Genomic DNA, 12,998 nt, shown 5'->3' on the forward strand with positions numbered 1-12,998 from the left:
AGCTGTGTGGTGCTTGTTTTGTTATTAGTTTTTATTTGCTTTCCCCTCCCCAAAAGAATGTTTTTAAACTTTTCAATCTCAAATGTACGTTGCTTCCAGGCATTAACTGAACAAGTGGATCTGTTTGGTCGGGGAGGGCGGGGGGCTTGTTCCACGGGTCTTTTTCTTTATGTTCTGTATCTTAATAGGTGGGGCTTATGTGGAGATTAGACACGGTGAGGAGGTCTCTGCTTAGCGTCTTATTTTGCTCTTTTATATTCTTCCTTCCCAGTACATGGAGAAAGAGGACGCGGTGAATATCTTACAGTTCTGGCTGGCAGCAGATAACTTCCAGTCTCAGCTCGCGGCCAAGAAGGGCCAGTACGATGGGCAGGAGGCCCAGAACGATGCCATGATTTTGTACGACAAGTGAGTCTGGATGGATGTATTCAGCGAGCATGTGTGCCGAGTGTTTGGTGTGTGTGCTTCGGAAGTAAAGAGGAATAGACTCCGTCTCTGCCGACAGGGAGCCTCAGAGGCGCCGCTCTGCACTCTTGTGCAAGGGGCGCGGCTCTTAGAGTGAAGGGCGCCCATGGGGACGGGAGGGTTGCCTGGCAAGCAGGGCAGTGACGCCGGAGCTCACCAGGCGTCCCCTGGAAGAAAGACCTGAATCGGATCCTGAAGAATGAGTGGATCTTGCTGGCCCAGGAAGGCGGCGAAGCACAGAGGCATCGACAGGAACGAAGTCGCGGGGACCTGGGGGAGTGTTGCTGAAGAAGCTGACTTTGGGGCGCGGAAACTTGCTGGAGAAGACGGAGGCGGATGACGCCGCCTGGGGTCTGTGTGGCTCCACCAAGTGCACCTCCCACTTCCTGGTGCAGGTCTGCGCAGCCTCTGGGTTCACCACGCAACGCGGTGTCATTTCTCATGAGTTTCCCCTGAAAATGAGAGGGCAGCAGCATCCTACGGTGAACAGAATCGGAAGTGGTCTGTTTTTCCTCTTCGCTTAACTTTTCTTGGTCTGTAAAGAAAAAGCCGTGTGTCGTTGGTGTCCACAAGCAAGTGCTGAGACGATAGCTTGAGGCTAGAGGAAGCTCCACGGGGCCCAGGGGCTGGAAGAGCTGGGGCGTCTGGTCGCAGTCGAGCCGGCCCACGCTCCCGCCCGCATAGCCGCCCGGGCTTGTCGGGAGCAGGCGTCCCTCCTCCTCCCGAGGAGCTTCTGGCTCCGGGCTTTGGGGTGTGAGCCCGGGATCTCTGCTTCTAGAGGCCCCCGGGGGGTCCTGACGAGCAGCCAGGTGAGGGGCCTGGTCTGATTTCCTCATTTCGCCCATAAGAAAACTAAGGCCCGGGGGGCGGTGACCGTCTCAAAGTCACTGAGCAAATGAGTGATGGAACCTGGACTGGGATGCGATTCTTAACGTTGTCCGCTGTTTGTTTCAGTTTCTCTAAAACTAAAATGTGGGGAAAATATGATGTAAGAAATACTGTTACATCGACAAGAACGTGGCAGGCATTTACGTTGAGAAATTTGGGGTGCCAAAAATTGAAATCACGGCGGAGCAATTGCCCGCTTGCTTGGTGCACGATGGGAGACTCCCCTTTTGCTAAGAAGACAAGTGATAACAAGACAAAAGAGCCTTTTCGAGGCCGGAGCAAAGGACTGGCACCAGCAGGGTCCCGGCTGGCGCCGAGTCCCACGCAGAGCAGGGACCCCGTTTTCCCTCCGGAGCCGTTTTTAAGTGACGGTCACTGGCTGACATCCCCAGGCCGTCATTGTACCGGGTTTATGGTACCACACGTGACTTGACCAGCTCCTTGTCACATCATTGCCTCGTCAGCCTTTCTGTGTCTGTCTCGTGAACAGGCGTTGGAAGCCACGGATACGTGAGGACACAGCTTGTGTGTATGTTTTTCTGCCTTTACTGCCTTCTTTGGTCTTCACGTTGTCCTCAGTTTACCAGGACACTAGTTGCATTGTGCCCGGTGAGGTCAGAAATCTCCGCGTTGCCCTTGACGCCGGCTCCTTCGCGAGTCCTGTCATCCTGCCCGCGTGTTGGCGCCCCACCCACGTGGCCGCAGTGCTGTGCGGCCTCCAGTTCCCGCGCCTGGATTCTGTCTGCCACATCGTTGTGCGGGTGTGCTCCTGTATCCGGTGCCGGTTCTGCCGGGTTCTCTCTGCAGGGGGCGGGTCCGTGTCTTGCCCAGGTGCCAAATGGGGAACAGGCGCCCAGGAAGTGTGTGCACGTGATTTCTGTGCCTCGGTCGTGGCCTGACCTGAAAATCTTCCACAGGAGCCAAGGGTGATGGCAGGCACAGCGGGAGGTGCCAGGTTGCCTCGGATGCCTTCGGGGCGGGGGATAGAGGCCACAGCAGTAGCTCTGCGCCCTCACCCTGGGTCTGCAGTAGCCTCGTAGAACATTCTGGTGTGGGTGCCACTTTAAGGTGCTGTGATTGCTGTGGACTTTGGTTTATTTTGGCTGTCTTTCTGCCACAGGTACTTCTCCCTCCAAGCCACACATCCTCTTGGATTCGATGATGTGGTCCGATTAGAAATCGAATCCAACATCTGCAGGGAAGGTGGGCCCCTGCCTAACTGCTTCACCACTCCATTGCGTCAGGCCTGGACCACCATGGAGAAGGTAACGGGACCCCGGAAGCAGTCAACTGCAACGAGCCCAGAACATGGGATGCGGGAAAGCCAGGTGTCCGAGAGCAGTGGAAGCCGAGGCCCTGGGGCAGGGAGTCCGAGCGGGGCTGGGGGTCGCACGTGGTGCGTGTTGGCCTGAACCTTCCAGGCAGCTGTGAGCCCTGGAACTTTCCCCACCCGTGAAATGGGCTGATACAGATACTAAGTCGCAGTTACCGTGAAGCCAACTGTGACGCAGGGGAGTGGAGTGTGTGTCGTGAGGTAGCGGCGGCTCGGGGGCGTGTCCGCAGTGCTGACGCTCGAGCGCTGTCGTCGTTACTGCTTCTTTGAGACGAGAGGCAGTGTCGGGCGCAGTTAGCTTAGGGACGAGCCAGGTGTTTCACCAGAACCCTCCAGGAGGCTGGGGCACCAGAAGAGGTGCTCGGTCAGGAAACGCTGGAACCTGTCAGTGGCTCACGGCTCTCGCAGACCAGAGCAGGGTTTTCAGGATTTGTGCCGAGCCCAGGATAAGCCCTTGAGGTTGTTTGGCTCACACAGGTCACGTGTAACCAGGAGGAAAGGGATTAGGAAAGCCCTGTTACGTTCCACACATAAAATCTGAATTCCAGAAATACGGAAGACTTAGCAGCAAAAAGCAACTCAGTGACGGGCTGGTGATAAACAGGCTTAGAGTGGCAGCTGTTGCCCAGGTCGATAACTTTTTCATGATTAAGATTAAAATTTTCTGATCTTAAAGGAAAAGTTCAAGATCTGTATTATATAAAGACTAAATTTTCTGGGTAAGAAAAGTTAAAATACAGAGGAAAGCAGAAAGAATTCCTTACTATGTGTATCTAAGGAACTGACACTAATTTTTTAAGAATACTATCAAGTAGATAAATGGGGGGAAGACACGGATGCCTCATTCACTAATACTTTGAGTATTTCTGTGCTAGGTATTGTTTTTATGACGGTAAACAAACAAACGTGGTTTCTGCCTTTCTGGAGCTCTGTTTAAAGAAAGGCGCGTGTCAAACACAGACATAAATATTTAGAATTATGCTAAATGGTGTGAAGGGAAGGTGGTAAGAGGAAATGCCGATAATAAACGTGGGGATTTAGCAGCGTCACTAATTTGTAAATAAAATAAAAACATGTGCTGTTAGACATTGATTTAACAGCAGTTTGAAAAGGCAGAGGCCAGTGCTGGAGCGCCAGGGTCAAAACAGCTGCCGTAGTGTATTCTTGTTAGTGATGCAGTAGCTTTGTCAGCGCTCCCGTGCTCATAGCATGCGACTCAGTGATGCCTCTCCTGGCCACTCACCTGAAAGAGAGCAGTTCAAAATCAATATATACGCAAGGAGTTCAGTATTTAAACAGACCAGAAAAAATCTAGTTACAAATTATATCTACTCGCTGGACTCTGCGCTGGTCAGTAAGAAGTCTGGATGTCAAGTCAGTTCAGTAGTTTCACGGCAGGTGTTTCGGGGGACCTGCAAGTCGTACACCCGTCGTGGGTTTAGTTACAGGGTGAGCTGTGTACGAAGAGGTAATGCTTGCAGTGGAACGGGAAGGAGGATCCCGTGTGAACGGTAGCACTGTGGGGAAAGTTTTATTTTCAAGCGGCGTCTCGGCGTATTGATTTCCGCTTTAAGATGATGCGTCTCCTCTCTTTCAGGTCTTTCTGCCTGGCTTTCTGTCCAGCAGCCTCTATTACAAGTATCTGAATGATCTCATCCATTCGGTGCGTGGAGATGAGTTTCTGGGAGCGAGTGCTTCTCTGGCAGCTCAGGGCTCCGGCGGCCCCCCTGATGACCCGCTGCCAGGGGCTTCGGACCCCTCGGCGTCCCAGGTAGCCACTGATTTGCCTTGGCTGGGGGAGGAGCAGCATACATCCTCTTGATGGGATGCTAGTGTCAGATCCCGCTTGTCAGTTTGAAGTTGTAGGAGAAACAGAGAGAAACTTAGCTGCTTACCATGTGTTTCTGGGGATTCATAGTGTGTCATATCATAAGGTATCATGCTGTTCCTTCAGGCTGCTCTGTGGCTGGACGCGGCAGCCGCTGCTTTTAGTAACCAACTAATGCGACGTATTTACAGCCTCTGAGAAGTTCTTTGCATAATTATCTGGGAAATCTTTTTTTTTTTTTTTTTTGGTCTTTTTAGGGCCGCACCTGTAGCACATGGAAGTTCCCAGGCTAGGGGTGTCACTGGAGCTGTCACTACCTGCCTATACCACAGCCACCGCAATGCCAGATCTGAGCCACATCTGTGACCTACCCCACAGCTCACGGCAACGCCGGATCCTTAACTGAGCAAGGCCGGGGATTGAACCCACATCCTCATGGATACTGGTTGGGTTTGTTACCACTGAGCCACAGTAGGAACGCCCTGTATTTCTACATTTTGTTGAAGCATAATAATACATGCGGAAAGCTCCATGTGACTACATAGAGCTTAAAGAATTTTGATAGTCGGACCCATGTAACCAAATCCAGGTCAAGAAGCAGAACACTCCACAGTTCTTGCTTTGGCACAGAGGGTTAAGAATCCAATAGCAGCTGCTCAGGTTGCTGCAGAGGTGCAGGTTCGACCCCTGGCCTGGGGCAGTGTGTTAAAGGATCTGATGTTATCACAGTGGTGGCACAGGTGCAGCTGCTGCTTGGACTCAGTCCCTGGCCTGGGAACTTCCATATGCCATGGGTGCAGCCTTTAAAAAAAAGAAAGAAAGAAAGAAAAAGAAAGGGAATATTCCCAGTGTGTCAGACAGAAACTTGTGTCTCCCTTCTTTCGTTTTCTTCTTTTTTTTCTTTCTTTCTTTTTTATTTTCCCCCTTTTTACTGCCATACATGCATCATGCGGAAGTTCCTGGGCTAGGGGGTCAAACTAGAGTTGCAGCTTCAGGCCTATACCACAGCTACGGCAACACTGGATCCGAGCTGCATCTGTGATTGTTGCAACACCAGATCCTTAACCCACTGAGCAAGGCCAGGGATCAAACTCAAATCCTCATGGTTACTAGTCGGGTTCTCAACCTGCTGAGCCACAACGGGAACTCGGACTATCTCCTTTCCTTTCGTTTCTTTCTTTCTTTTGTACAGCCTTATTGAGATACGGTTCACAAACCATGCGATGTATCCATTTATGCTGTATAATTTGGTGGTTTTTATTTTTAATTTTTTTATCATAGTTGATTTACAATGTTCTGTCAGTTTCTGCTACACAGCAAAAGGTTTTTAGTGTATTTATTTATAGAGTTGGCTCTTAACTGCAATCAGTTTTATAACATTTTTTTACCCAAGAAAGAAACCCTGTCTCTCACTCTTCACATCCCGCATTCTTCCAGCCCTAGGTTACTGCTAGTCTACTTTTATGTCTATAGATTGGCGTGTTCCAGGCGCTTCGTATAAATGTATCCATGGGGTCTTTGAGACTAGCTGCTTTCACTTAAGTACGTTTTCAAGGTTCCTCCGTGTTTTTAGCAAGGTATTAGAATCCAAGGTATTAGAATGTTGTTCCCTTTTATGGCCAAATAATATTCCATTATGTAGACCCACCCACATTTTGTTTATCCATCGGCTTATGGACATTTGGGTCATTTCCACCTTTTGGCTGTTAGGGACTCCTGCCCCTGTATGGGTGTCTGTAAGAGTTTTCATCTTTCTTGTGTATATGTCCCAGAGTAGGACTGCTGGGTCAAATGATACCTGCTTAACTCAGTCTTGATTCCTGTTGCTTTGTAATCAGTTTTCAAATCAGAAAGTGAGGGTCCTCCAACTTAGTTCTTCTTTTTCCAGACGGTTGTGCCTCTTTAAGGTCCCTTGCAATTCCGTGTGAAATGAGGATCAGCTTGTCACTTTCTGTGAAGCCGGTCAGGGTTCTGCCGGGGAGGGCGCACCTGGCCGCTAGAGAGCAGTGTGGGGATTGCCGTCGTGGCAGGACTAGACCTTCTAATCCCTGACCGTGGAATGTCTCCATTTATTCGGGTCTTTAATTTCTTTCAACAGTATTTTGTAGTTTTTAAGTATGTTTTTTGTTTGTTTGTTTGTTTGTTGTTTTTTTTTTTTTGCTTTTTAGGGCCATACCCACGGCATATGGCGGTTCCTTGGCTAGGAGTTGAATCAGAGCTACAGCTGCTGGCCTACACCACAGCCACAGCAACGTGGGATCCGAGCCTCCTCTGCGACCTACACCACAGCATCCGGCAATGCCGGATCCTTAATCCACTGAGCAAGGCCAGGGATCAAACCCACATCCCCGTGGATCCTAGTTGGGTTTGTTAACCACTGAGCCGTGAAGGGAACTCTCTGTTTTGTGTTGATTAAAATTATTTCTCAATGTTCTGTTCGTTTTGATGCTGTTATAAATGGAATTGTTCTCTTAATCTCATATTCAGCGTGTTCATTGGGTATGGAGATACCCTGTGGGTGTGTTTGTTGCCTTTTTTTTTTTTTTGTCTTTTTGCTATTTCTTGGGCCGCTCCCGCGGCATATGGAGGTTCCCAGGCTAGGGGTCGAATCGGAGCTGTAGCCGCCGGCCTACGCCAGAGCCACAGCAACGCGGGATCCGAGCCGCGTCTGCGACCTACACCCCAGCTCACGGCAACGCCGGATCGTTAACCCACTGAGCAAGGGCAGGGACCGAGCCCGCCACCTCATGGTTCCTAGTCGGATTCGTCAACCACTGCGCCACGACAGGAACTCCTGTTTGTTGCTTTTGAGGTGAAGTTCGCTTACCGTCAGCATCACCGATGGCAAGTCTGTGCTTGTGTGACATCAGTTCCTTCATGGTGTGGGGCAGCCGTCACCGCAGCTTTTCCGTCGTCCCTTGGGTCGTCACTCCCCTTGCCCGCTTGTGTTTTCTTCTGAGAGTTTTGGGCCTTTGATCCATTTCGTGTTAGTTTTACGCATTATGTGAAATAGGATCCAGCTTGACTCTCTTGCATGTGGGTATCTAGTTGCTGCGGAACTGTTTACCGAAAAGCTGGAACCCAGTGAATGGTCTTAGCGCCCCTATTGAAAATCATTTGACCATAGACCCATGGGTTTATTTGTGAATTCTCAGCTCCACTTCCTTATCTGTGCCTGTACCTCGTTTTGACACTGTGGCTGTGTAAGCTGTGAAATCAAGAAGTGTGTCCTCTGACTTAGAGTTTTTTTTCATTTGCAAGATTGCTTTGGCTCTTCCGGGTCCCTTTCAGTTCCAAGTGACTTTCAGCATCAGCTTTGCCATTTTGGTCAGGATGACTTTGCATTTGTAGATTGCCAACTTAACGTTACTAAGTGTTACAGGCCATGAACTTGGAATAGCATTCCATTTATTTAGGCCGTCTTTTAGTTTCTTTCAGCAGTGTTTTGTAGTTTGAAGTAGTCAAGTCTTGCACCTCCTTGGGTAGGTTTATTACTAAGTGTTTTATTATTTTCAGTGCTATTCTATTTCAGTTTTATTATCTTCTGCTTTTTAGAGCCATACCCTCAGCAGGTGGAAGTTCCCGTGCTTGGGGTTGAATCAGAGCTAGAGCCGCCTGCCTACGCTACAGCCACAGCAACAAGGGATCCGAGCCGCGTGCACGACCCACACCATAGCCCATGGCAACGCCAGATGCCCAGCCACTGAGTGAGGCCAGGGATCCAACCCGAATCCTAATGGGTATCCGTCGGGCTCGTTACCACTGAGCCACAACAGCAACTCCAGTGCTGTTGTAAATAAAATTGTTCTTTTAATTTCATTTTCTGATTCTTCATTGATAATGTGTAGAGATACCACTGCTTTTTGTGTGTGTATCCTGTACCGTCAACTTTAGTAAACTCATTTGTGAGTTCTGATGGTCTTTCCGTGGGTTCTTGAGGATCTACATGCACGGTCGTGTCGTCTGTGGATAGAAGTAGTTTCCTTTCTCAGCCGCTTGGGATGCCTCGCGCGGCCTTTTCTCGCCTAACTGCTCTGGCAAGAGCTTGCGGTACCGTGTTGAATGAAAGTGGTAAAAACAGGTGTCTTTGTCTTATTGCTCATCTCTCAGGGAAGGCGCTCAGGTTTCATCATTTCCTGTGCCTGTGCTGTTAGGTGTGAGATTTCCATCAAGGCGCTTGATCGAGTTGAGGACATTCCTACAATGCCTAATTTTTTGACTTGCTTTTTTATCCTGAAAGGGTATTGGGTTTTGTCAAGATGTTCCTTCTGTCAGTGGAGTTGCTTTTACGGGGTTTTGGTTTTCACTCTGTTGGTGTTGGTATGGTGTGTTACGTTAATTGACCAGCAGATGTTGAACCAGCCTTGCATTCTTCGGATAAATCCCACTCGGCCGTGGTGTATTGTCCTTCTTGCGAGTCGCTAGTGTTTTGCTGAAGGTTTGCGTCTGTGCTCGTGAGAGACGATGGTCTGCCGTTTTCTTTTCTTGTGGCCTCTGGTCTCGGGGTCTCACCCCGTGGTCTCGTGGAAGTACTTCCTCTTCCGATTCTGGTGCATCTTTCTTTTCATTGGATGCCCTTCCTGGGCACACGAAGAGCCCTTTTGCCCTCATAGAGCGTGTCCTGTAAGTAAGTGTCCATTTATTTTTTAAGGATGTTAAGCGTGTTCCTTTCTTTTGTTACTTTAAACGAAGCTTCAGTAAATAGTCTCGTGTATGAGTCATTTTGCCTGTGAGTCTGTGTATAATTGAGTTTTTAGAAGTGGAATTTCCTGAGGAGCTCGTGCCCATGCATTTCATAGAAATGCCCTCTTGCTTGGTTCTGTGGGCATGAGGATTGGGAGGTCGAATGCTAGAGGGAGCCTGCTACTCTCGACTAGCTGGGCACTTTAGAAAGTTTTCTTGGGGAGTTCCCGTCGTGGCTTGGTGGTTAACGAATCCGACGAGGAACCATGAGGTTGCGGGTTCGATCCCTGGCCTCGCTCCGTGGGTTAAGGATCTGGCCTTGCTGTGAGCTGTGGTGTAGGTTGCAGACGCGGCTCGGATCCCGCGTTGCTGTGGCTCTGGCGTAGGCCGGTGGCTACAGCTCCGATTCGACCCTTAGCCTGGGAACCTCCATATGCCGCGGGGGTGGCCCTAGAGAAGACAAGAAAGAAAGAAAGTTTTCTTGATCTTCTGTCACATGGCCGCACTGAGAATCAGAACATTCATTTTTATCCTGCAGAAGTCAGGCTTTACTTGCCTGGAAGGATGGGCGATTCGCCCAGTTGGGAGTATAAGCACTTCTGTTGAAACTTAGGTCATATAGAAAAAACACATTCGACATACAAATGCGTATGTTGTATATTTTAATATTGTGCTTTCCTCCTCTTGGTGTATTTAAGATTCCATTTCAGAGTCATTGCTGTTAAGCACCTCATTAGTGACAGGGTTGAGTGACAAGTTCATGTATTTCAAACACTGAAGATACTGTACAAATCTGTCATGTTGCAAACCCAGGACTAATTTGATTTCTGAATAACATACTAATTTCACAATTTCTTTTGTAGTCCAGTGTGAAAAAAGCCAGTGTTAAAATTCTGAAAAATTTTGATGAAGCAATAATTGTGGATGCTGCAAGTCTGGACCCAGAATCTTTATATCAACGGACATATGCAGGGTAGGTATCTTTTTTATTTTTTAATTTAAAATTTTAAAAATTGTTTCTGGGAGTTCCCACTGTGGCTAAGTGGTAGCAAATCCAACTAGGATCCATGAGGATGCGGGTTCAGTCTGTGGCCTCGCTCGGTGGGTTAAAGAGTTGGCGTTGCCATGAGCTGTGGTGTAGGTTGCAGACGCGGCTCGGATCCTGGGTTGCTGCTGTGGCTGTGGTGTAGGCCAGCAGCTGTAGCTCCAATTCGACCCTAGCCTGGGAACCTCAATATGCCGTGGGTGCAGCCCTTAAAAAAAAAAAAAAAGGCCTAGTATTTTAGTTACGTTTAATTAAATTGGGGTAGGGTGGGGGGGTCACACCTACAGTATACAGAAATCCTGGTCCAGGGATTGAGCCCTGAGCCACTGTGGTGACAATGTCGGATACTTAACCTGCTGAGCCACGTGGGAACTCCAAAACCTCGTATTTTAAACCTGTAGAAGTCATCTCTAGGTTACTAGTAATACCTGACATAGTGTCAGCGCTAGGTAAATACAGGGTAAGAGCTATGTAAATAGTCGTCAGGGTACAGCAGATTCAAGTTTCACTTTTTGGAACTTTCTGGAATTTTTTTTCCTGGGTATTTTCAGTCAGCAGGTAGGTTGATTTTTATGAATGTGGAACCCATAGAAGAAACTCAACTGTAACTGGGAAAGATGGAGTCCAGTTACTCGGTTGTATTTAGGAATTAACTCGGTTGCTGATTTTATCGGGTCACAGAAAGACTGTGATTCCTGTGATACGGCGCTTCTTGATCTCTCGTGCAGATCAAACCCGAAATCCCGTCCTCTGGCCTAAAGGTGGCTTGAGACACAAACCAGTGCCCAGGCTTGATCCCCTACCCCTTCCCAGCAGCACTGTGAGAGCGGGTCCTGCAGGTTCAGCTGACTTCTCCAGAAAGTACACTGGGGTTTGGGAGGAAGTCTGGGAAGTGCTTTGAAGTAAACAGAACGTGGTCTTGACCCCTGTCTTCAGCGGTGTCAGTGTCGCCGTGACCGTTACGGTATCTTCTAGGAGACGGAGGACGATAAGCCCAAGAGAGTTTAGTCCCAAAGATGATATTTATTCTTAAGGAATGGTTGCTTCGTTTATTTCAAACTTTACTTAAGAAAGTCTGTCAGTTGCAGGATGTTTTTATTTCTGTAGTTTCTCTGTGTGTGTGTAAAATAAATATATAATTTTTTAATTTGTAAAAATTTGTAAAATTGCATTACATGTAACATAAATGTTTTTAAAAATTTACGATGGGTCATAAATAAAGAAATAATGTTTTTTTCTCCATCTTTAGAGGTAGTCTTCAGTGTTTGTTTTATTTAGGTTTTTTGGTCTTTTTAGGGCCGCACCCATGCAGCATATGGAGGTTCCCAGGCTAGGGGTGGAATCGGAGCTACACCTGCCGGCCTGCGCCACAGCCACAGCCACTCGGGATCCGAGCCTCATCTTCGACCTACACCACAGCTCCGGGTGACACTAGATCCTTAACCCATTGAGCAAAGCCAGGGATCGAACCTGAGTCCTCGTGGATGCTAGTCAGATTGGTTTCTGCCGAACCACAAGGAGAACTCCTGTTTTATTTAGTTTTATGTTTTAGCTTCTTCCTGAAGTTTTTCTAAAAACAAGCAAATTTGTATCAGTTGGTATATTGGCAGCACAGGTAAATTGATGACTTATTAAAAGGGCTCTCTCTCAAATAAGATCCACTTTGCCTGAAATGAAATAATATACAGGTGCCACAACCTCTGTTTTTCTTCTTTTAAACCCACCTTTGATTATGAGCATGTTAATCTCTTCTTGTAAAAATGTGTGGATAAAGCTGGTGCCCCTTGAATTCCACATGGATGTTTATTTCCTCCCCTTCCTGCTCAGGATAATCACTGTTCTGTTGGGATGTGTATTTTTCTTTGCTTATTTTTGTGTCATTGATATTACAAGCTACTCTGTATTGTGTGTTTTCATTCATGATCAGTTTTGGAAATTCTGTTTAGTTACACAGATGTACTTCATTTAAACTATGTTGTAGTATTCCATAAGTAATATTAATTACAGCTCATAACTGTGGCAGAGTGTCCCATAGTGTGTTATGTCACTGTTGGGCCACTTTGGTATTCATGAGTTAAGTTGCCTGCAATTTTACTGTTACACACAGTATATATAGCAAGACTTCCCTTTATATTTCCTTGTACCAAGAAGCAGATTAAAAACCTTAGTAAGAGGAAGTTCCTGTCGTGGCGCAGTGGAAACGAATCTGACAAGTGACCATGAGGTTGCAGGTTCGATCCCTGGCCTTGCTCATTGGGTTAAGGATCCAGTGTTGCTGTGGCTGTGGTGTAGGCTGGCAGTTGCAGCTCCGATTTGATCCCTAGCCTGGAAACTTCCATGTGCCACAGGTACAGCCCTAAAAAAAAAAAAAAATTTACTAAGAGTTCCCTTCATGGCTCAGTGGTAACCAACCTGACTGGTATCCATGAGGATTCGGATTTCATCTCTGGCCTCGCTCAGTGGGTTAAGGATCCGGCATGGCCATGAGCTGCAGTGTGGTTTGCAGGCACTGCTGCCATATGGTGTTGCTGTGGCTGTGGTGAAAGCTGGCAGCTGTAGCTCCAGTTTGCTCCTAGTCTGGGAAACTGCGATATGCCATGGGTATGGCCCTAAAAAGACCAAAAAAAAAAAAAAATTAATAGCCCTTACCAGTTTACTTTTGAAAGAATCTGTACATTTTACATTCTTACCAGCCATTAATGAAGATACTAATTTTTCCCATATGCTTGTCAACAATAAATAAATATCAGTTCCAG

The 12,998-nt window shown here is 47.7% G+C and overlaps 1 protein-coding gene across 8 annotated transcripts in view; it reads left to right on the forward strand.

Annotated features, from left to right (window-relative positions):
* The window catches only part of AKAP10 (A-kinase anchoring protein 10), a 59,666-nt gene that overhangs the window by 31,296 nt on the left and 15,372 nt on the right, over positions 1-12,998 (forward strand). For 7 of the 8 annotated variants that reach the window (XR_007132023.1, XM_047759303.1, XM_047759299.1 and 4 more), the window contains 4 exons: positions 272-408; positions 2,474-2,618; positions 4,284-4,457; positions 10,061-10,170. Coding sequence is in view for 7 of the 8 variants with exons in the window: in XM_047759303.1 (XP_047615259.1) it covers positions 272-408; positions 2,474-2,618; positions 4,284-4,457; positions 10,061-10,170 (566 nt within the window). In the remaining variant the exon portion in view is untranslated. The remainder of the gene's footprint in view (positions 1-271; positions 409-2,473; positions 2,619-4,283; positions 4,458-10,060; positions 10,171-12,998) is intronic. The other variant, XM_047759304.1, reaches the window with a different exon arrangement.

Source organism: Phacochoerus africanus, chromosome 14 (genome assembly GCF_016906955.1).
Source record: "Phacochoerus africanus isolate WHEZ1 chromosome 14, ROS_Pafr_v1, whole genome shotgun sequence".
Classification (NCBI taxonomy): Eukaryota; Metazoa; Chordata; class Mammalia; order Artiodactyla; family Suidae; genus Phacochoerus; species Phacochoerus africanus.